At 48.5% G+C, this 22826-nt stretch overlaps 1 protein-coding gene across 1 annotated transcript in view; it reads right to left on the reverse strand.

Moving 5' to 3' along the window:
- Positions 1-1002: 1002 nt before the first annotated feature.
- The window catches only part of SYT17 (synaptotagmin 17), a 37809-nt gene continuing 15985 nt past the window's right edge, over positions 1003-22826 (reverse strand). The window contains exons 4-8 of the mRNA XM_035132281.2: positions 16422-16573; positions 14692-15311; positions 12790-12910; positions 9798-9953; positions 1003-3847 (exon numbers count right to left, since the gene is read on the reverse strand). Of these exons, the coding sequence (XP_034988172.1) occupies positions 3651-3847; positions 9798-9953; positions 12790-12910; positions 14692-15311; positions 16422-16573 (1246 nt within the window). The 3' untranslated portion in view covers positions 1003-3650. The remainder of the gene's footprint in view (positions 3848-9797; positions 9954-12789; positions 12911-14691; positions 15312-16421; positions 16574-22826) is intronic.

Here is a 22826-nt window from a genome sequence, read left to right on the forward strand (position 1 = left end):
CAGCCAACTGCCGCTCCGCCAACCGCCGCTCCGAAGCCCAGTCTCATGCTGGAGGTGCGCGGTGAGGCGGCGGGGGAGAGAAGCGCTCCCCCCCCCCCGGCAGCCTTGCCGCACACCTCCGGCATGGGACGGCGCTTCCTCGGGGAACCCGAGGAAGCCGAAGCGGCAGCGGGCGCGGAGGGAGGCCCGCTTTGGCTTGGCAGCGGCGGGAAGAAGGGGAGGAATTCCTCCCCTTTTTCCCGCCGCCGCCAAGCCAGTCCCGGAGCCGAATTGCGGCGCGGCGGGGTTTTTCGCCGTTTGCCTCCCCCAGGGGAAGGCAAACGGCGAAAAAACCCCACTGCGGACTGGCTTGGCGGTGGCGGGAAGACCCGCCACCGCCAAGCCAGTCCCGGAGCCGAATTGCGGCGCGGCGGGGTTTTTCGCCGTTTGCCTCCCCCTCGAGGGAAGGCAAACGGCGAAAAGCCCCCGCTGCGGACTGGCTTGGCGGTGGCGGGAAGACCCGCCACCGCCAAGCCAGTCCCGGAGCCGAATTGCGGCGCGGCGGGGTTTTTCGCCGTTTGCCTCCCCCAGGGGAAGGCAAACGGCGAAAAGCCCCCGCTGCGGACTGGCTTGGCGGTGGCGGGAAGACCCGCCACCGCCAAGCCAGTCCCGGAGCCGAATTGCGGCGCGGCGGGGTTTTTCGCCGTTTGCCTCCCCCTCAGGGGAAGGCAAACGGCGAAAAGCCCCCGCTGCGAACTGGCTTGGTGGTGGCGGGAAGACCCGCCACCGCCAAGCCAGTCCCGGCAGGCCGCTTCCTCTAGCGCCCGTTTTTAAACGGGCTAAAATCCACTAGTGATTCTATAATTCTGTAGCAGAGATAACCACAATGCTCCAAGAAACTCACTGCTGAATCTACCTCAAAGGGATGTTGTGTGGGCATCCAGAACACACATCGCCATTCTTGAGATGAATTGCTTAAAAAGAGCACCACTTCATTCTTTTTTGGCACAAATAAACAGATCTTTATTTTTTTCCATAAATACACCTCCTTAGACAGTATGTTTGGGGTTTGGGGGGAATGTACAGAAGCATCTAACAAAATTGACAGAATTTGCTGACTTGTCACGTCCATTCACCGCTTTGGGAAACTATGGTTTTAAAATAAGGAGGAACCAAAACCCCTCCATTGGGCTCAAGAGCCAACAAACATTTCTGTCAAAGTAAAGTCAGCCCGTTCCGGCTTTTATGATGGATGCTGGCATACCAGACATCTGTTGCATGAATACTGCAGCAAATGCTCAGATTGTTGTCTCCATGTGCCATGGTTCTGTGCAATTCTTTTTTAAAAAAGAAAGAAAGAGGTTTTACTACTTATAAAAGTTAACAGCGATATACTAAGTTAATTTTCATACAGGAATATTACACCTTATAAGAACCAAATTTATATTCTTTTTGGGGTTCCAATACAGGTTCTCTTTGTAATTGCACAAGAGCGTTAAGAGCCCAGTGTATCTAGCCCAAATTCCCATTTCCCACAGCAACCAATCAGATGCCTCTCGGAAATCCCACAGGCAGGGCAGGAATCCCCTCTCCCACAGCGGATCCCAGCAAACGAGCTGTTCAAGTGTTCAATCTCACCTACATACAATTTGCTCAGCTCATCTATTCCAGGAGCGGGGCAACTTTTTCAGGCCAGGGGCCACGTTTCCTTCTGAGTGACCTTCCAGGGGCCACATGACCAGTAGCAGAGAGAGGGCAAAAGCGAACAGAACAGTGGGCTAGTTTCTTCACACTCACACATACCCTTTCTCTCATCTCCACCTAGGCACATTGCATTATCAGAGTTCGAGGACACATCCCAGCCAGACAAAAACAGTATAGGAGGCTGCAAAGCAGGGCAGGTGAGCACTGTGACTCAGGAGGGTGTGTGCCCTGTGGAGACGCCTAGAGGGGCCTCTCTGGCAGCCTGAGGTTCCCCATCCCTGATCTCTACAGTACTACAGAAGGTTCAACCTACTTTCCTACACCTTTTCTGTATGTGGCAGGTAAATATACAGACATTTGCTGACTTAACACTCAAGACCAGTTCAACACACTGAAATACAAAAGGGGTGTGTGTGGAAAGATCAACTTGACTATAACATATAAATACAACTCACGTGGCGTTAGGGCTTTTGTGAACGTTGCCACAAAAGGTACCTAAAATGCGGGTGGTGGGGATTTGACACAAACAGTTCTCTGAAACCTTCAGATGCCTCCACTCAAGTTCAGCCATAGCCTAGAGGGACCTGTGCCCCATTCTAATGATGGTGGATGTGCATACAAGTCCCTACTACGGCTGTTTTGAGTGAGCAAAAAAACAAAGTGGAACCTGCCTCCTTCCAGAAGCTGATTGGGCCAGTGGCTGAATCTGATTTCAACACCCTCCACTGTCCTTGAGGATAGCAGGTAGACTGCAGGGTGCAAGGATGCAGGGTGCAACCTCACTCTGCTGAGTGGTTGGCCCCTCCATGCCTCCACCGCTTCCAAGGGAAAGGACAACTCCACACACACTTTACACTCATGGAACCTGCACCGTGGAAACAAATTGGGCAGCTCACACATCCCAGACCGTTGCACACTTCTGGAGCACTGGAACTAGGCTGCAACACACAATTTCCCTCCTCCAAAATGAGCTTTGTTGACTTTAACGCAGGAGTCTTCAGCCTTTTCAGACCCAGGACCCACTCTTAAGTCAAACATGCACACACCCCAATTCTGGTAGTAGCGCTGCCATTGCAACCCACCTTAGATCATAGCTGCCAAGTTTTCCCTTTTCTCGCGAGGAAGCCTATTCAGCATAAGGGAATTTCCCTTTAAAAAAGGGAAGACTTGGCAGCTATGCCTTAGATCAGGCTGCAACCAGGTGGTGGGTCCCAACCAATCGGTTGAAGAGCAATGCTTTAGGTTGATCCAGCTGTGGATTGCAGCTTTCATAGCAGTACACCAGCGGGTTCTTGAATGATGCAACATTTTACAAAACGCTAGCATGTGCGATTGAGCAGGAAAGAGACGACTTCCTCCATCCCATTCTGCCCAAGCGCACAACTCCAGACACAGAAGCAAACGTTATATCTGATTTGGTTAAGCTAGTACAGTGACAAAGAAAGGACTGGGTTTAGACGTGTTTACACCATACACTCTACCGCTAAAACAACATCCTAGTAATCTACCACGCATTCACCACGGATAACACACAGGATCTGATACCTTCCGATACAATTGCTCACACGAGATGTAGAGTATGGCGTAGTGGAGAGGAAACCATGAAGCTTTTCCGCAGCTAACCAGTCTGCTATCTGCACCGCACTATGACACAGCAGGCAACAAAGGATTTCTGAAAACGTATTAGCAGACAACCCTTTGAGCAGCTTCCACTGTCCTACACAACAGCATCACCTTCTGATGCGGGTGTAGTGGTTGATATGTGATCCTGAGTAAAACAATCAATGGGGTGGATGAAATAATAGGTGGCACGGAGGCTAATGCAACCATTTTTCCGTTGCCAGTGGCCATTAAGAGTTGCTGTGGATTCCATTGTGAGTGTGTGTGTGTGTGTGTGTGTGTGTGTGTGTGTGTGTGACTCGTTTTGTATAGATCTGCTCAGTGGCTTGCTAGCAGCATTGGTGTCCTCATGTCACCTCCAGTGAAGCCGGGGAGACGCGGTCGCATTCAGCTCGAGACCGGAGAGTGTGCCACTGCTCCACAGCCGTGCGGTGGCAGTTCAGCATCCGCCGCCAGTGCTTGGATTCCGAAGAGCCTGTGGAGTACTGGCCAATCACAATCCGCCCAATGAAGTCGTTGCTGCTCTTCATGTTGTGGCCAAAGACTGAAGATAACAAAGAGAGGGGCAGGGAGAAAGAAAAGATGGGGTGCAGGAGTAAAGACTGAAAAAGCAGCCGCAACACCAACCCTAACTCTCAGATCTCCCCTTGACTGGAACAATGATCGAGAGAGCTCTCAACCAAGCATAACTGTGCAACCTTGAATTTGACAGTATGTGACTGAATCCCACCCAAAAGCACCCAGAGAAAGCGGTGACTTCTGGTTGCAGTGGACGGAACTGGCAGAGCTGCAGAAATCATGCCAGAAATTGTCCTCCTTCTTTCCTGTCATTAGATTCGTACCAGGATAAGTCTAGCAGCAATGAAAGAGAAAGGTAACACTGTTGAACAATTATCTACCTACAGAAGTGGTACCTGCAACAAAATGATGCAGAGTGGAGTGTTTCTGACCAAAATGCCAGCCAGTCAGCCATGCCCTTTCCCATTCTACTCCATTCACCACCCTGCCCCCATTTCCCTTCCCCAACAATCAACCAACATGCCATACCCACTGACCACCGTCTTCACTGAGCTGCATTTAGTTCCAACTCCATTCCTCACCTTAGGGTTATTATGTTCTTCTTTAGAATCTTTGCACGAATGCAATCCTTGTGTGTATTGTTTTGGTAATGAAAATGCTTTTAAAAATAAATTATCAACTAGAAAGCATGGGGGTGTGGTTTTATAGTGAGGTTTTAATTCTGTTGTGTGCTGGTTTCAGTTTCACAACATCTCTTGCCCTTTTACAGGTTTGTTCGTTTTGGGTTTTTCAGTTGTGACTTTGTTGTTTTATTATTTGAACTGCTGATCCGCTCAAAGAGCTTTGACTGAAGAGAGAACTGAGACTGCAACACAGAGAGCGTTGGAAGTTTGGGTGCAACTCCGCTTGCAAATGATGTGTTTTGCATGGGTTAAAACAGACATCGTTAGGGACCTTCAGATTCCCAGACTATCCCTGTATCTTTAGCCTATCAGCTTGCTTCTCTATCTTTTTGATGGTAGACTGAACAACATTTTCTTACCTATAAGCATATGAGACCAGTCTGAGCAAAATGAAGTTGGAGACAATTCTGTTTTTCCAGTTAGATTAGTCACTGGGTGAAATGCAAAATAGACAACTTAAAGGTAAAAGTAAAGGTACCCCTGACCGTTAGGTCCAGTCGCGGACGACTCTGAGGTCGCGGTGCTCATCTCGCTCTATAGGCAGAGGGAGCTGGCGTTTGTCTGTAGACAGCTTCCGGATCATATGGCCAGCATGACTAAGCCGCTTCTGGCGAACCAGAGCAGCACACAGAAATGCTGTTTACCTTATCTACTTGCACTTTGACGTGCTTTTGAACTGCTAGGTGGGCAGGAGCTGAGACCAAACAATAGGAGCTCACCCTGTCGCGGGGACTCGAACCACCAACTTTCAGCAAGCCCTAGGCTCAGTGGTGTAGACCACAGCGCCACCCACGTCCCATTACTTAACTTAATTGTGTTCATTTATTTCAATGAGCCTACTCTGAGTAGGTCTAGCATTGGATTCCACCCACTATTTCCAAGTTTGCATCTACACGTATAAATATGGGCCAGATTTCATGAGAATCTGTGCCCTCTCTTCTTCTTTCTGGGTGATGCATATCCTATACAGTATATTATTGTTTTGGGGATGAATAAGTGGCCATTCTATTGCTCTCCTTCCCCACTCTCTTTCTGGGCTACAGATGCTAAGCAACCAGGAACACTGCTGCCACCTGCTGGTTCACTTCCCCTCCCCTTGGTAAGGAAGGAGGAGGCTCCGCAGCTCCAGCAGCCAGGAGGAAGGCAACCAAGATGATAAAGGGCCTGGAAACAAAGCCTTATGGCAATTGGTTGAGGGAGTTGGGCATGCTTTAGCCTGTAGGTGATATGATAGCCATCCTGATATATCTGAAGGGCTGTGACATGGAAGATGGTGGTGGTGGTGGTGATTAAAATTGTATACCACCCTTCATCCAGAGATCTCAGGGTGCTTCATCATAAACAATACAACAGGTTCACAACAGGTTTGTACAAGATAAAAGCACAAACCACATAATAAAAACAAGAACAAACAAAAAAAACCCCACACAAACCAATGACCCTTTTCTCCCCTTCCCACAAACACATTTTAAAGGGCACCAGATGTTAAGCAGCCAAAGGCCTGGTTGAAGAGGAACATTTTCGCCCGGAGCCTAAAGGTGCATAATGAAGGTGCCAGCTGAGAACTTCCCTGGGGAGAGCATTCCACAAACAAGGAGCCACTGCAGAAAAGGCCTGTTCTCGTGTTGCCACTCTCTGGACCTCTTGTAGGGAAGGCACACGAAGAAGGGCCTCAGATGATGAGCAAGCTTGCTTTCTGCTGCTCCAGAGGACTGGACCAATGGATTCAAATTACAAGAAAAGAGATTCCAACTAGACATTAGGAAGAACTTTCTGATGTCAAGAGCTGTTTGACAGTGTAGTGGATGGTAGGTTCTTAAACAGGGGTTTTTAAGCAGAGTTTGGATGGTCATCTGTCATGGATTATTTGGCTATGATTCTTGCGCTGCAGGGGGAAGGGTGAGAAGACCCCTGGGGTTCCCTTCTAACGCTACAATTCTATGATTCTAAGTGCTCCCCCTGCTCCAGTCTAATTCTACACAAACTTATTTGCACACAAACATCCTAACACATGTTCCCCCAAAGCTTTCCATTTCATGTAGATTGTTTTCCTGTTACATATTTCAAAAGCCTTTCAATAATTAAACTGTTCGCTTGCAACTGCTCTGCGAATAAAGCAGCCTGTGAATAAAGAGAGCAAACCATTGCTGGTCTTGTGGCCTCTGTAGAGCGAATAAAAGCATAGCCGCGAGGCCTGAGCACATAACTGGGGAACAAACAAAAGCACAATCTACAATGTGTACTTATTCCATACCCTCAGAAGCCTATTCACTCAGGCAACCGCTAGAAACACAGGGTCAGTCTTTGGTCTTTCCACTTCCAGAGGCAATAGTAATAGTAATATCAATAGCAGTAATAGTAGTCGTCATTGTCGTCGTAGTAATAGCAGCCTAGGAAGTTGTCTTATACAGCACCAAACCATTGGGTCCATCTAAGTGTTGTGTTTCCCCCCCAGTCCTATTCAAGCCTGGCCCTGAGATACTAAATTATTTCAGATCACCACTCACATTTAGATTGTGAATGGAATTCCTTACTTAAGCCAACACTGAGCACATCTAGGGGCAGCATCCCTCCACATCAGGGCCGTCTTAAGCGCCCCTGGCGCCGTGGAGCGACGGATCCCTCCGGCGCCCCCCCCACCCCGTTTCCCCTCCGGCGCCCCCCCCCCCGCACCGTTTCCCAGCGCAGTGGGCAGGCGCAGCACACAGTGCGGCTGCCATGGGCACAGCTGCGCGGCGGACCGGCGGACCGGCCGGCCAGCAGGCGGGTGCAGCTCGCGGCGCCCTCCTGGCGGGCCGGCGCCATGGTGCCCTGCGCCACCCAGCCTGGGCATAGGGCCGGTCCTGCTCCACACGTCTGTAGAGGAGAAATATCACCTCAAAGGTGTGGAGAAAGCGGGGCTCACTGAACATGCCAATTATCTGACTGGCACTGCCAGCGAGTCCCGCTTGCAAAGGGAGAATCAGAAGCTAACCTTAACTGATGTCAGGTGCTGGGGGGCAGGTGGGTGTGGGCTGAGGGGAAATTGCCTTGCATGCCAAACAGGAACCTACAGACTGGAGGTTCCCAATCCCTAGTTTAACACATCCTTTCACAGAAAACCTGCCCAGACTGAAGAGCCAAGCCCAAGGAAGTTCTTATTTAAGGCCGGCAAAGCTTCTACTGGCTCCCCAAGTCATCTGATTCCTGCTGGCCTAACTACCGTTAACTTCAGTTTGAAGTCCTCCTGGCAGGGATGCTGTAGAGCAGGCATCCCCAAACTTCGGCCCTCCAGATGTTTTGAACTACAATACCCATCTTCCCCGACCACTGGTCCTGTTAGCTAGGGATCATGGGAGTTGTAGGCCAAAACAACTGGAGGGCCGCAGTTTGGGGGTGCCTGCTGTAGAGCAACAAGGCTCAGGCCAGGTAGTCCTTCCACCTGTAACCTGTCCCAGTCTAGAGGAATAAAACACTCAATTCAAGCCTGGTAAGTGACACACCCACAGGAGGACAGGCATGACAAGGATCTGGGGAAAGGGAAGAGGACAACCATGAACAGTTAAGTCACAGAATTGTAGATAAGGGACCTCAATGGTCATCTAGTCCAACCTCCTGTGCTATAGGAATCACAGCTAAAGAATCCCTGGCAGATGCCTACCCAAGCTTTTTAAAAACCTGCAAGGAGGTCCAACACCCTTTCAGGGTAGTCCATTGCACTGCTGAACAGCTTTCACTATCGAAAGTTCCTCCTAATGTTTTGTTGGAATCTCCTTTCTTGTCAATTGAATCCACTGGTTTGGTTCCCACACTCCAGAGCAGCAGAAACAAGCTTGCTCCATCTTCCATGTGACAGATATTTAAAGTTGGCTATCAAATCTTCTGTCAGTCTTCTCGTCTAGGTTCTACATACCCAACAATCGTTCTTCATAAGGCTTGGTTTCCAGACCCTCTGTCATCTTACTTGCCCTCCCCTTCAGTTGTTCCAGCTTGTCAAGTCTGTGGAAGGCCGTGGATGGATTTACCAAAAGACAGCCTAAGAACCTGCCCAGGGCTTGAAAGCTTTCTGGGTGGGAAATGAAACGCTCCACACTCCCTCCCCACAACCCAAAGCTGTGCAGAAACACTTATCATAATCAAAGGGAAATAATTCCTCTTAGTAAAGGCAACTGACTCCAGACAGCTGGTAATGTTTATATATTGTGGGTGAGAGAGCAAGAGGAGGAGAATGTGGCTTAGGTGACTGTCTTTTTCTATTTCAAAATAAGGCCCTCAATGGATTACAGGAACAATTCTTTCCTCCCATACCTGATCCAGAGCATTCAAAACTATGCATGCTGCCTTTTCCGCAGAGGAAAATTTCTGTACATCACGGTTGCAATTTAAATTGCTGATGAGCATCGCTTTCATTCGGAAATGTTTGGAAACAAGCTAATGGGTTCTCATTTCAGCGTCTCGTCTCAACAGCAACATCTGTTTCTACTAGGGTGGGTTTGTGCAGAAAATAAAATTCCTTCGGATCTCGATTGGGCTGCTTTTTGTGTGAGGGGTTTTTTTGTGGTCCGCTTCAGAAGAGACGCATTTCATTTGAGACCTGAGGCAGAACCTTGCTTTCGTTTTCTGAAGTTCTGGGCATTGTGGGGCAAGATCAAGGATGGCTGATATGCTGATTGCCAGATGTTGAGGAGGACTACAACTCTCAGCAGACTGGGAGGAGGGTATTTCGGAAGCTGAAGAGGCTTGCGTCACACCCTGACCCAACTGTGGGTATCATTCAAACCACAAAAGGTGTGTTTATTCTTTAAAACCATTTTGTTCCTCACTTCCACATAAATGCAGATTTAGGCTGCCAACCCAACCTTACTCACCTGGGGTAAGTCCTACTGGAGTCAGTAAGATTTACTTCTGAGTAGATATAGTAAGGATTGCACTGTTAATAGGGATACTGGAGAATTCCACCAACAACAGAGGAGAAAGAGGAAGACTGCAAACAATATGTAATTAGTTTCTCCCCCATTTCTTTGATGTTTTAAGTTACGTAAATAGTTACACACCTGATTTAAATAGTAATGCAACTTAAATAGTGGACAGTGAGATGAAAGACATAGTAGTTGATGGAAACAAAGCTGCAGCAGAATGGAGACAGCGTTGATTGTGACCAACACAGGTTGGTCACAACAGAAATCTCTATCTTCATACAACCCTAGTTGTTAGTTGATTAATTGATGAAAAGTCACATGAATTAATCAGCCAAGATTCTTCAACTGTGTGGCAGGCCTACAAACCACATTTGAAAGAGATAGGTGAACATACCTGTGAAGACTAAACTGGCACTTTCAAGTTCTTCTTGGGGCACTTTGAAACTGAAGGACTCGTTGTAGAAGGGATCAATGGTAGCCCTCTGGCAAGAAGTCTTCTTTGTTTTTGCCAGTTTTAAACCATGAACAAGCTGGATCTTCACAAAGGGATCTGAACAGAAAACAAGCACAGCTTGATCTTCCAGAGAGGATTTTGTTCATCGGAAATCATTATTTCCTGTCATTGCCCAGTTCATGTATTAAGTTGGCCCAAGTGAACTCCTTGCCCCAATGCAGCCTGGACTCTAACCCAGACAAGGGAGGGACAGCCCATTAAATTGGATTCAGAGAGAAAAAGGTGCCAGATACAGATCCAGGCCCTGACATCTTGACCAGCTCTGAGCCTGGACTCAAGCCGATGAGCAAGGTACCTCTTAATTGGAAAGCCCAGCCCTATTATTGGACAGAGTGACGTAGTTTGCCTCAGGTGGCAGAGTCTGGAGGGCAGGGAGTGGTAGCAAAGCCCTGTATTTGGAAGTTTCTAGTGTCTGATGTTTTACAGTGATGCCTCGCAAGACGAATTTAATTCGTTCCGCGAATCAATTCGCTTTGCGAAAAATTCGTCTTGCGAATTGCGGTTTCCCATAGGAATGCATGGAAATTTCTTTTTTTGCCCATAGGAACGCATTAATTAAATTTCAATGCATTCCTATGGGAAACTGCGATTCGCAAGACGAATTTTTCGCAAGACGAATTCGTCTTGCGAGTCACCATCAGATTGCAAGACGCATTCGTCTTGCGGAAAATTCACCTTGCAGGGCATTCGTCTTGTGAGGTACCACTGTATTACGTTTTTATATGTGTTGGAAGCCGCCCAGAGTGGCTGCAGAAACCCAGCCAGATGGGTGAGGTATAAATATTATTATTATTATTTATTATTATTATTATTAAGGTGTTGGTGCTCTGTAGACCATGCAGTGCTTGCCCTGCACCTGCTAAGCTGGGAATCTGTAGGTAATCTGCCAGTGTGAAAAGAGGATGCTGAAACAGACGGGCCTTTAAGAGGATTCTTGTATTTTATAGACAATTTTCATGTATTTTATACTTATTACTGGTGAGCATTTTAGGATTTTTAAATGCTGGTCTTTACATTTTTTTACTGTTTGCTTTCTGAAAGAGCGACTAATAATTATAATTAATAACAATGCTCAGAAGCAGAGTGAGTCTTCAGCCCTCCCTCTTTCGGCTGTAACCTTCTTTCCCTGCTCGCTCCTATGAAGATTACATCTGCCAAGAAGAACCTGCTCTCTCTCAAAAAGAACAACGTGGCCGACCTCCCTTCGCCAAGGCCAGCCTTCAGTTGTTCGCAATTGAAAGTAAACAGGGTACATTTTGACTTCTGCTTCTGAGTAACAAAAATGACTCCCCTGGTGATTCCAAGAATGGTTGGGAAAGGGCAGCTTCTAAACGCCACTTGCCTGCTGATTTTCTCCATACTGAAAGTAAAACATGCAGACAAAATCTCCTCAGATCTCCCACTTATACAGTATGCAGTCTGGAAGAGGATTGATGGAAGGGGGGGGCAGCTTAAATATAGATCCATGTGCATTTGCTGGGAGGACTTCAGGCTTTGGAGATCTATTTTGCTTTCTAGTGGAACTCCGAGATCCACAACTGGAGCCAGGTGCAAAAAAAAAGAAAAAAAAGAATTAAGAATCAGGGAGCTCTGAGCATATGCTCAGTCCGGGAATATGAGTTGTGAGAATTGAGCTCACAATCCTTTCACACGGCGGTCCACTGCCAATTCTCTCTCCTGCCCCTTCCAGATTTCTCCTGCCCCTTCCAGCAGCTAGGTTGTTGCCATGGTGATACAAGGGCTGAAGGCCATACTGGGGGTGGGGTGGGGTTGTGGTGTGAGCTGTGCATGTTGAAGAGGTGGAGGCTGGCCAGTAGCTCTGTGCTGAGGACCCCTTGAAAGTGCCCTCTTGCACTATCCCCCAACAAAGCCAGCTGGATTCGTGCCTTTGTGGCAGGCACAACCTCACCCACCACAAAGCTGAAATGTGCCTTCCTGAGGCAAAAGGCCTCAGCTGTTTGGACCTCTCTGTTTTCAACTGGGCATAGTTTTGAACTGTTTTTATTGTTTTCCGGTTCATGGTTATTTTTAGGCACCCCTTAGGTAAAAATGTAGGTCAGAGGTCAGCAAACTTTTTCAGCAGGGGGCCGGTCCACTGTCCTCAGACCTTGTGGTGGGCCAGACTATATATTTTTTTTTGTGGGGGGGAAATGAATGAATTCCTATGCCCCACAAATAACCCACAGATGCATCTTAAATAAAAGGACACATTGCACTCATGTAAAAACACCAGGCAGGCCCCACAAATAAAATCAGGGATGTATTTTAAATAAAAGGACACATTCTACTCATGTAAAAACATGCTGGTTCCCGGACCATCTGCGGGCCGGATTGAGAAGGTGATTGGGCCGCATCCAGCCCCTAGACCTTGGTTTGAGGATCCCTGATGTAGGTGCTGTCTTTTAAATAAATAAATACATTTCCCACCATCATTCTGTAGAAACATTTGACATTTGGATGTGCCGGTGGCATTTCTCAAATCGTAAATGTCTGGTCTGAAAAGGTCATAAAGGTAAAGTTCTTCAAAGACTGTGGAAGTCAAAACCTTCTTAGAAGCCTCCTCTAATTCTGAATGCTCCATCTCCCGCCCCTCTCAGTACAAGTGGAGGCTGGGTGGCAGCGAGGAACAGACATTCTCCGCACATGCTCAGAGACACACTACTCCTTTGTCGATTTGCATATCCTGGCACTGAACATTTCCGAGGGGCGGAGGCTGGGTTCATTAGGGCTGGGATTTTTCAGAGCTGCTTTAGGGAACGACAATATCCTGTTCCCTGTTGAAAACATCCACATCTTTCAGGAATCTTATACATCTCTGCAGTACCAGAGTAAGTGCAGCAGTCATTATTATTGGGAAAGCACCAGTCCGTACCTGAACCTTGGCTCATATCTGTTTGAAGCAGCTGTTTTGCTCTAATGATGTCTACATTCAGTCTTCCTGCACTGGGAAGGTAGTTTAACGACAGCAGGAGTTCTCCCAGTTCAACTTCATTCTGCAACAGATGTGCCAAAGAAGGAATCAAACAGGAGAAGAGGTGGGGCGTTTGAAACAAAGGGCATTACAAGCCATGTCCAAGGATCACAAATGCCCTTGCAGCAGGTGTGGGAAACCTCTGGATCAAGGGTCAAACACTGGCCCTCCAAGCCTCTCTATCTGGAAAAGGCCCTCCGCTGGTGCGGGGAAGCGCAGTACACCCTCCGCTGCCATGGGGAGGCACGGCAAAGCCCTCTGCTGATGCAAGGAAGCGTGGAGCACCCTCTACCACTTAAGGGAGGTATGGCTGGACCCTCTGCTGCCATGGGGAAGCCCAGTAAGGCCCTCCACCGCCACAGACATATATATTGTGATATATTGAGATATTGTGATATTTAGCTGGTGATATATCGCAATGTTGAAAATCAGATATCGCCCAGCCCTAGCCTGGGCCACTTCCAGCATTTGAGGCCCCTAGCCATGATCAAAATTAAAAATGACAGCACACGAGAAACAAATTAACCTTCCTCCCCCCAAAACCCAAACATGAGTGGTTTATTTACATAATCGGCTGATCTGAGAGGATATTGTCTAGGTCTAATCTTGTGCTACCAGAACAGATATTTTTATTAATATTTGTGAATGTTTAAACTCTTTGACACGACAAAACTATGTCAGTTAACAGAAGAAAACGGTGTATTTTCCAAATCACAAATCTTACTTGCTTAGATTTGCAACTCTAAGCTGAGAGTGTTGTGTTATGGTCCAATGCTCATAAAAACATGTTATGAAACTTATCAAAGGCTAAAAAATTAGCAAGTGTCTAAATCTGAGGAGCGCCCCCCCCCCGCTTTGTGCTTGAGATCCAGGCCAAACAGCCCCCCTGTCTTCCACACACCGTGATTGACTCTGAGCACCACAGAGCATATGAGATGGAATCACCCAGCCAGGACCTAAGCATGGCGCACGACCACCACTGTATAAAACTGTCAGTAAGAAGCACATCTATATCCCTCTGGCCCCACATGTCAGACAATGAGAATTCAGAAGTAGAAACCTTTGATGACAGGAAAATCATGGAGGAAGAGCGTTTTGCACAAATAACCATAATAAAGCACTACAATAATCAAACAAGCACTTAGAACAGATCTTATTATTACCAGCAACTTAACATTTCTACAGCATTTTCAAGTGTTCAGAACACTTCCCTTGCATTATCAAGTTGCAACCTTGTAAAGTAAGCCGATATTATTATCTCAGAAGTTGCAGGTGGGGTGGTGGGACTAAGGTTGAGAAAGGGTAGCTGGCCTAAAAGCTACCTAAGGAGTTTATGACAGAGGCAAAATTTGAATCAGGCTCTGCCTGAATTGTAGCTCACTCTCTTAGCCGTTTTCATGACACCAGCTCTCATTGTAAGGTGAGAGTTTGGGGCTGCCCTCCCCTCCCAAAGACCTCCCTAAAGAGCCATGGTTGGGGAACTTCTGGTCTTGGGGTACAATGTGGCCTTTTAAACCTCTCTGTCTGGCCCTTGGGAGTCAAGCCAAGCCAAGCCATAGCTCCTCCCTGAGCCAAATGTCTTACCTGTCTTGCTCTGCACTATAATAATATAGTGATGGAGCCTGTCAGGCTTCCCTGGGGAGAATATTCAAGGACTTCAAGGCCGCAACAAAAATACATCTCTGTTCCTTGTAGCATTAAACCACCGCCAGTGTTAAATCACAATCAGAAGAAATATACCCAGCCAAGGCCACCAAGAACAGTAATAACAGTCAACTTCTTGTGTTTTGTTCTGAAACTTACTTGAGAGCTGGGGACCAGAGCTTTCCACCAATGTCCTCCCTTCACAAGGTCCACATCACTCAAAGGCATCGACACTTTACCAATGACACAGTGGCGTGAAAATTTGTCAAAATCCACTGTGGTTAACAGCAGGGTCCGCCTTTCGGCTTCTAAAAACGGGATGTCAAATGTGTACCTCTCCTCAAAGACCGGGCTTTGGGTTTTGCGCTTCACTCCAGTCTGCTTGGAGTTTTTCTGGTCCGGCAAAAGGCAAATCTTCACGTAAGGATTCGAGTGGGCCATATCCTGCCTAGTGCCATCGTAGGAAATTGGGGGAGGTAGATCCCTTGCCTCAATCACCCTGACAATGAGATAATTGTGCAAGAGGTCGTATTGTGTGCTAAAATGAAGCATGCCTAGCTGGTACTTGGCCAAGACTTCCTCGTCCGTCAAGGAGTCCACGTCTTCGCTGTTAGAGTCAAGGGAATAGAGTCGCGGCTCAAACTTCCTAAAATAGTCATCTGGAGTATAGGTTTTCCTCAGGATGGACGGTTGAACTATTTCCTTTTTGGATCCTAAAATCCCAAACTCGATAGGTTTTATGTCAATAAGCGGAGAACTTGGGCGCCTCAACTCCAGACCTGCGTAACAAAGAGCAAATGGTGGGACAAGGCACTAAATCACACTGACTGCAGAGATATAGGCCCCAACTTCACTATACATTTAAAGCAATCATACTACATTAAACAGTCATGGCTTCCCCACAAGAATCGTGGGCAGTGTAGTTTGTTATGGGTGCCGATAAGTGTTAGGATACGCCTATTATTATTTGTTTGTTGCATTTATATTCCACATTTTTCTCAATGTGGCGTACCCAGTTCTCCTCCCCCTCCTCATTTAACTCCAACTACCCTATGAGGTAGGTTAGGCCGAGAGGCAGTGACTGGCACAAGATCATCCAATGAGTTTCATGGCAGAGTGGAGATTTGAACCTTGGCCTCCCAGGTCCAACATTAACCACTACACCACATAGAGCTACAATTTCCAGAATACCCTGGGAAGAGGGATTGATTGTTAAACCACTCTCTTAAACTGCAACTCCACAAAAGGAATAGGGGTCTCCTAACTACTCTCAGCACCCTTAACAAATGACACTTTCCAGAATTCTTTGGGGGAAGCCATGGCTGTTTAAAGTGGCATGGTGCTGCTTTAAATGGATAGTGCACATAAGACCCTCACTATATAATAAAAATGTAAGTATGTCATCGCACAGCCCCTATTGCAGTAATTGTAGAGCCTCATCACAGCCCTGGATTTACATGAAGTCAACTCCTGACCTGCCTTGGCCCATGGGATCTGGCCTCAGACCACAACAACATCATGATGGGTTGTGCTGATTGTGTTGCACCCGCCCCCAGCCCCAATGTGCCTTTCAGACACTCCCCGCTCCCCCACAGGCCACATGTACAGCCTCTTTGAGAACAAGCCCTAAATAAATGCTGGTATACTTGTGTAGTGCTTCTCCACATAAAGGGGACCTATCTGCATCCCCTCCTAACCTAGAAGCCTGTTATGCACCTACATCGCACACAGGGACCCCTTTATAAGGCACTCAATGAACAGTCAGAGTGGATGGCAGCCCTGGGGGGGGGGGCAGCCCCATGCCCCACAGGCTGAGGAGATGTCACACACACACACACACACACACAAAGTCACCAAAATGCCAAAAAGGTTGGTTGTGGCAAACATACTTGAAATTCGTCTTGTGAGGCTGTAAGTGGATCGGGATGTATCCGAAGACGACCGCCTTCTGTCCAGCGAAACGTCCTGAGGGGTTGGAGGGGGCTCACTCGTTGCAGCGTTGTCAGAGTCGCCATCCCTGTCGTCGCTTCGATTGCTCACCCTGTCGAAATGAACTATCTTGAACTCTCTTCCAGGATGAGCATTGCATTTCCTCCCTCAATTGAATTAACCTATGAACGTGGTGTTTCAGAACTCCATTGCTATACTCTCTTATTATTTGCACCACAAGCCTGTATGGAGAGCCCTGTTTCTTAGTTTATTACTGCAAATCATTTAATTGTGCACATTCATCATCATCAATAACATATCATGTCTCTGCCTTGCCCCCACCCCACAAAAAAAATCAGATCCATTTTGTCCTGTTTATGGGCATATTTTTTTAAAAGGAAAGGGCATAAAAAAATTCCCCTACTTTTACAAACAAAATGGTACTTATAAGGCACAAAAGATGTGGCCCAAGAGCTACCTCTTTCTTATTTTTAACTTCTTAAAGATTCTAAGCTACTAATATATATTTATAGCCTGGCTTGTTCTGAAGCACAGCTTCCTAATTCAAATGAATTTATAATTCATGGAAGGATTTTTCTGTTTTGCAATTGTCCAATTTCTGAGAAATTGTTGGAAGAGTGTAAAAATGGCAACACAATCACACTCAATGCCTCTGAAATTAGACAATAATATATTTTCATTACAGTGATACCTCGGTTTAAGTACACAAATTGTTCCGGAAGTCTGTACTTAACCTGAAGCATACTTAACCTGAAGTGAGCTTTCCCATTGAAAGTAATGGAAAGTGGATTAATCGGTTCCAGACGGGTCCGCGGAGTACTTAAACTGAAGAGTACTTTACCCGAAGTATGAGTGTACCGGTAATTGGTTCTGGAAGTCCATACTTAACCTAAGCGTACTTAACCTGAAGCGAACTTTCCCATTGAAAGTAATGGAAAGTGGATTAATCCGTTCCAGACGGGTCCGCAGAGTACTTAAACTGAAGAGTACTCAAACCGAAGCGTACTTAAACTGAGGTAAGACTGTACTCTCCTCCCCCCCCCCATTCTATTTCTCTACTACAGGGGTACGGGAACCTACAGCCCCCAGGCTAATCCTGGCCCACCAGAGGTCCAAGTTGGCCCACGATGCTATTTTCCCCCAAACCATGCCCACCTGTGCATCAGCTGACATCAGCTTGACATTAATTGATGGGCAGGAAGCTACACTGAAGAGTGCTGCTTCGCCAACATGCTCACCACAGGGAAGCGCTAGTGAAACAGACCCCTGCAGCCAGCAGGATCCTGCGGAAAATGTGCTGGTGAATCAGACCCTTAGCTCCCTCTGCCAGTCAACCTGGACATGTGGGTGGGGCCTCCCACCCATCCGTTACCTGATGGCATCATGGCACCAGATTATTGACATGTCCACTTCTAAATCCTGGCTCCATTCAGAAGAGCTCCCAGTTTGTTTGTTTTTTATGTGGGCCACCAAAAAAGAGGAACCAAGCTGCAATTTCTGTTTAATCTCACCAAGTATTTTTTTAAAAAAATATTTTGAACACAATTTGCAAAGCTGAAGAGCACCTACTGCTCTTTGCTACAATTTATCTTTTCTCAACAAAGCAGGAAAGCAAATATTAGAGAGGAAATGACAGGAAGGTGTTGCTGCTATGTGTGCTAAGTCAACATAATTAGATTAGTTGTCGCAAGACAGCCAAGTTGCCAGCTCTGTATGGTACAGTAAGAACATCATTATTTTCTGTCTTGGATGTTGGAGATGAAATTATTTCTAGAGTTCTGTTCCAACTCCGAGTCCCCATGCATTAATAGACTGGTAAAACAATGAAGCCTTGCTGGTTGAGAGCACAAGGTTTTGGAAAATAAAGAGCTTTTGTAGACAAACAAAGAAGGTCGGGTTGTTACTACATGGGGGCCAGGAACATTTTTCAGGTGAACCTTTTTCACCTGAAGGGGTGCAAACCAGAGGGAAGTAGTGCCAGTAAAAGAAATGGAGACAGTGTTGACTCTTGTCTTTGTTTAGCAGGTTACAGTCCAGTCATGCAAATGTCAGGGTTTTTATACTCTGTATCTCCTGTTTCCACTCCACTCCTGTTTCCAATGACACCAGCAGTGGGAAAGGTGTAGGTGCGCTGATTTTAACCAAATTTTGCGTAATGGTTCCTGAGGATCAAGGAGCAGGTTTGGATCTATGTTTGGACACAACTGGAAGCCATTTTGAATCAAGATGGGTGACTGAACTTTTCAAAATTGCACTGATTTGGAAGGGGGTTCTTATAATTCCTGAGCAACACTAGGTATGAGACTGTTACTGTGGTATATGTAAGAAATTTAGTAAGAGAATACAAATATAAAATTCATCCGAAGGACAGGGGTGGGTAGGAATAACCAAAACACCATGGGATATCCAACACTTCACACAGAATGGACGTTAATGGAGATGACCTCTGCTTGACTCAAAAGAGGCATCTTCCCAAAGACAAGGCAAGTGTGAGGGACAGGGGATATCGCGAAGTCCCTCCCCTCCTGAGTTCAAGCCCGTCCCCGAGCAAAGGGGAAAGCAGGGAGAGTTCCGATTCCAGTGGGGAAGCAGGAAGTCGTGTCCGAGGCTCAGGCAAGGTAGAGGAGCCAGGGTCCCAGGTGGGACAGGAAGGGGCAAGTAAGGGGGGAAGACCCATCCCCCCAACTCCAGAATTACGCAGGAAGAGGAGGGGCAAGAGGATGGGTCTGCCAAAGCTTTTGTGTTGGAGAAAGACGCGCCAAAAGCCATTAGGAGGTTCTGAAACCGACTGACAACATCGCTCCGTGTAAATAGCAATGACTTGAGCACTGTAAATACGCAGCACCAATAAAAGAATAAAATGCAGAGCTGCGTAGCGTCGTTACTCTGAAGTAGTCCACTCCGGCCACTGTGACAGCAACCTCCTAATCATTTTTGGGCTACTTTGGAGTTGCCGGGATGAGCGTGTCAGAGGCGGAGAAGTGGCGGCAGATCGCTGAGCAAGCCCAGCTAGAACTGCAACAGCTGTCGCTGCAGGCGCAGGGAGAATTGAAGGCAGCTAAAGAGGAGACTAAGAAGGTCCAGGACGACCGGCTACAACTTGCGGAACAGGTGAGAGAGCTCCAGGAAAAAGAGCAGCATTTAAGGGCGGTGGCGGTAGACCTCCAAAACAAGCTGGATGCAGAGAAAAACAAGGCGGGAGGGGCACCCCAAGTCCAAGTGCTGCCAGGAAGGAGAGCCGGGACCCTAGTAAGCAAGTTCAATGGAGACCCGAAGGAGTTTCAGGGCTTTGAGACTGAGATTGTGTATGCTCTTGAGCTGCACCACGATGAGTTCCCTGATGATGAGCACAGAGTAGCGTTTATTGTGGAGCACCTTACAGGGGCGGCCAGGGAGTGGCTAAGACCGTTAATTGCAACAAGGAATCCTTGCATGAAGAATGTCAAACTATTTCTAGAAGGTTTGAAAACGATGTATTCGTCCGATAGTCATATGGACCAGACTAAGGAGGAACTTCATAATTTACGCCAAGGAAATATGACAGTTCGCGCGTATTGGGCGAAATTCACCATGCTGGTGCACAGATTGGGGTGGGATCTGGAGTCTGCCCCAATGCAAGCGGCGTTTTACTTGGGGTTGCATGAGGAGGTGAAGGATGAGCTCTCGAGAGGTCCAAAGCCCAGTAATATGGATCAACTGAGCAAAGCGGCTCTGGCGGTGGGGGTGAGGCAGGAATCCAGATGGAGCGACAAGCAAGCAACGCGCGCAAAGCGGGCTTGGTTCCCACGGTCGCAGGAGAAGCCACTCCCTCAACAACCCTTTCAAGCCACGCCTGGGGCCAGTCAGGACCAGGAACCCATGCAGATTGATAGCGCGCGCGCGCGGGCTTTTCAAACCCCAGCGGCGCCAAGACGCAAGGAGGGAAGGGGTGGGAATTGCTTTCTCTGCAACTCCCCCCAGCATCTCGTCAGAGACTGCCCACATCGCAGGGAGTGGCAAGGAAAGGCGGGAACGGTTGTGCCCTCCCCCACTGACGCAGCACCACAGCAGGGAAACGGGAAAGCCTGGCTGCAGGAGACAAGGGGCGGCAGCCAGGCACAGTCAGCAGACAACAGCCCCAGCCCACCCACCCGCACAGAGAGGAGCAGAGCCAGCCCACCCCTCCCAGAGCAGGAGTGGTTCTAGAAGTGACGCTCACGCTCCCAAATGGCTATCCATTGACGGTCCTCGCCCTAATTGACAGTGGTGCCTCAGCCAACTTCTTCTCGAGAAACTTTGCAGAAGAGCACCAGATCCAGCTTCTGCAGCTGGATTTTCCTCTGCACGTGGCAACCATTGACGGCAGAGAGCTGCTGGGAGGGGCCATCACTCATCAAACCCCCCCCATGAGAATGACGGTTGGAAGGCACTCAGAGACACTGGCATTCAACGTCACCACCATCTCAGACCCCCCAATCGTTTTGGGCATGAGCTGGCTGGCGCGCCACGACCCCTCCATAAGTTGGCATCAGAGATGCATCACTTTTGGATCGGACTTTTGCCTGGAACATTGCATGCAGCACCAACCAGGGGAGGGGCCTCCGATAGCCACGGTGGCCACCATGCACGTCAAAGGGGGTGAGGCGATACCCAAACCATACTGGGACCTGCAGGAGGTCTTCAGTGAAGCGGAGTCCGACCACCTGCCCCCACACAGGCCTTTTGACTGCCAGATCAACCTGGTGCCTGGGGCAACTATACCCCCAGCCAAGCTGTACGCCATGTCAGACCAGGAACTGGAGGATCTGCGCGCTTTTATCGACAAGAACCTCAAGCGGGGGTTCATCAGAGAAAGCAAGGCAGCAGGGGGCAGCCCGGTCTTCTGGGTGGACAAGAAAGACACGCAACAGCGCCGTCTTGTGGTGGATTTTAGACGGCTGAATTCGGTGACAGAGCCAGTGGCTTTCCCCATGCCCAGAGTGGATGATCTCCTGACAGCGGCACGCAGAGGCAAGATTTTCACCAAGCTAGACCTGAGGGGGGCGTACAACTTGATCAGGATCCGGGAAGGCGATGAGTGGAAAACCACGATGTTCACGCCTCTGGGCTCTTTTGAATATCTGGTGATGCCCTTCGGGTTGCAAGGGGGCTCAGCATGCTTCCAGGCCTTCATGCACCACGTCCTGGGGTCCCTACTCTTCAGGAAATGCTTGGTCTTTCTGGATGACATCCTTATTTACTCCAACGACCCAGTGCAGCACGTGAAGGACGTCAGGGAGGTGTTACAGCGCCTGAAGGAGAACCACCTGTATGTGAAGCTGGAGAAGTGCAAGTTTCACACCAAGGAGGTGGACTTCCTGGGCTACAAGCTGTCAGACAAGGGGCTGGCAATGGACAAGGACAAGGTGCAGACCATCCTGGACTGGCACAGCCCCAGGACGCGCAAAGATGCCCAACGCCTACTAGGCTTTGCCAACTTCTACAGGAAGTTCATCAAGAACTTCTCTCGAGTTACGGCTCCCATCACTGACTGCCTGAGAGGCAAGCAGAAGTTCAGGTGGACACCAGAGGCGCAAGCAGCGTTCGAAAGCCTCAAGAGGGTGTTCGCCTCAGACCAGAACCTGTTCCACGTGGTTCAGGACGCGCCCCTACGCATTGAAACAGATGCTTCTGATAAGGCTGTGGGCGCCATTTTGTTGCAACTGGACGCCAACAGAGAGTGGAGACCCTGTGCCTTCTTCTCCAGGAAGTTGACCCAGCCCGAGCGAAACTACACAGTTTTTGATCGGGAACTTCTTGCGATCCACGCGGCGTTCCAGCACTGGAGACACTTCCTGGTGGGCGCCAAGCACCCCATCCAGGTGTGCACAGACCACAAGAACCTGGAGTTCTGGAGAACTGCCAGGGTGCTCAACCAGCGGCAGATACGGTGGGCGGAGTTCTTCTCGAACTTCAACTTCTCCATACACTACATCCCAGGAGAGCAGAATGTCAGGGCGGATGCCCTCTCCCGCAAGCCAGAGTACATGGAGGAGGAGGCGCCACCAGCCCCAAGGCACATTTTCCCCCCGTCGGCATGGTCCTGCGGAGCAGCAGTGGTGAGCGAGGCAGAACTCACAGCACTGACGGCAGCGGATGAATTTGCCAACCGCATCTTCAGAGAACTGAGAGGGGGGAGGGAGCAGGCAAAAGACTTTGCAGAACGCAGAGGGCTGCTTTTCTACAAGGGTGCGCTGTACCTACCCACCACCCAGCTTCGACGTACGGTCCTCAAGCAGATGCACGACAACCCTACAGCGGGGCATTTTGGAAGGGACAAGACCACTCACCTAGTCATGAGACACTTCTGGTGGCCAGGGGTGAGG

This window comes from Zootoca vivipara, chromosome 14 (genome assembly GCF_963506605.1).
Source record: "Zootoca vivipara chromosome 14, rZooViv1.1, whole genome shotgun sequence".
Classification (NCBI taxonomy): domain Eukaryota; kingdom Metazoa; phylum Chordata; class Lepidosauria; order Squamata; family Lacertidae; genus Zootoca; species Zootoca vivipara.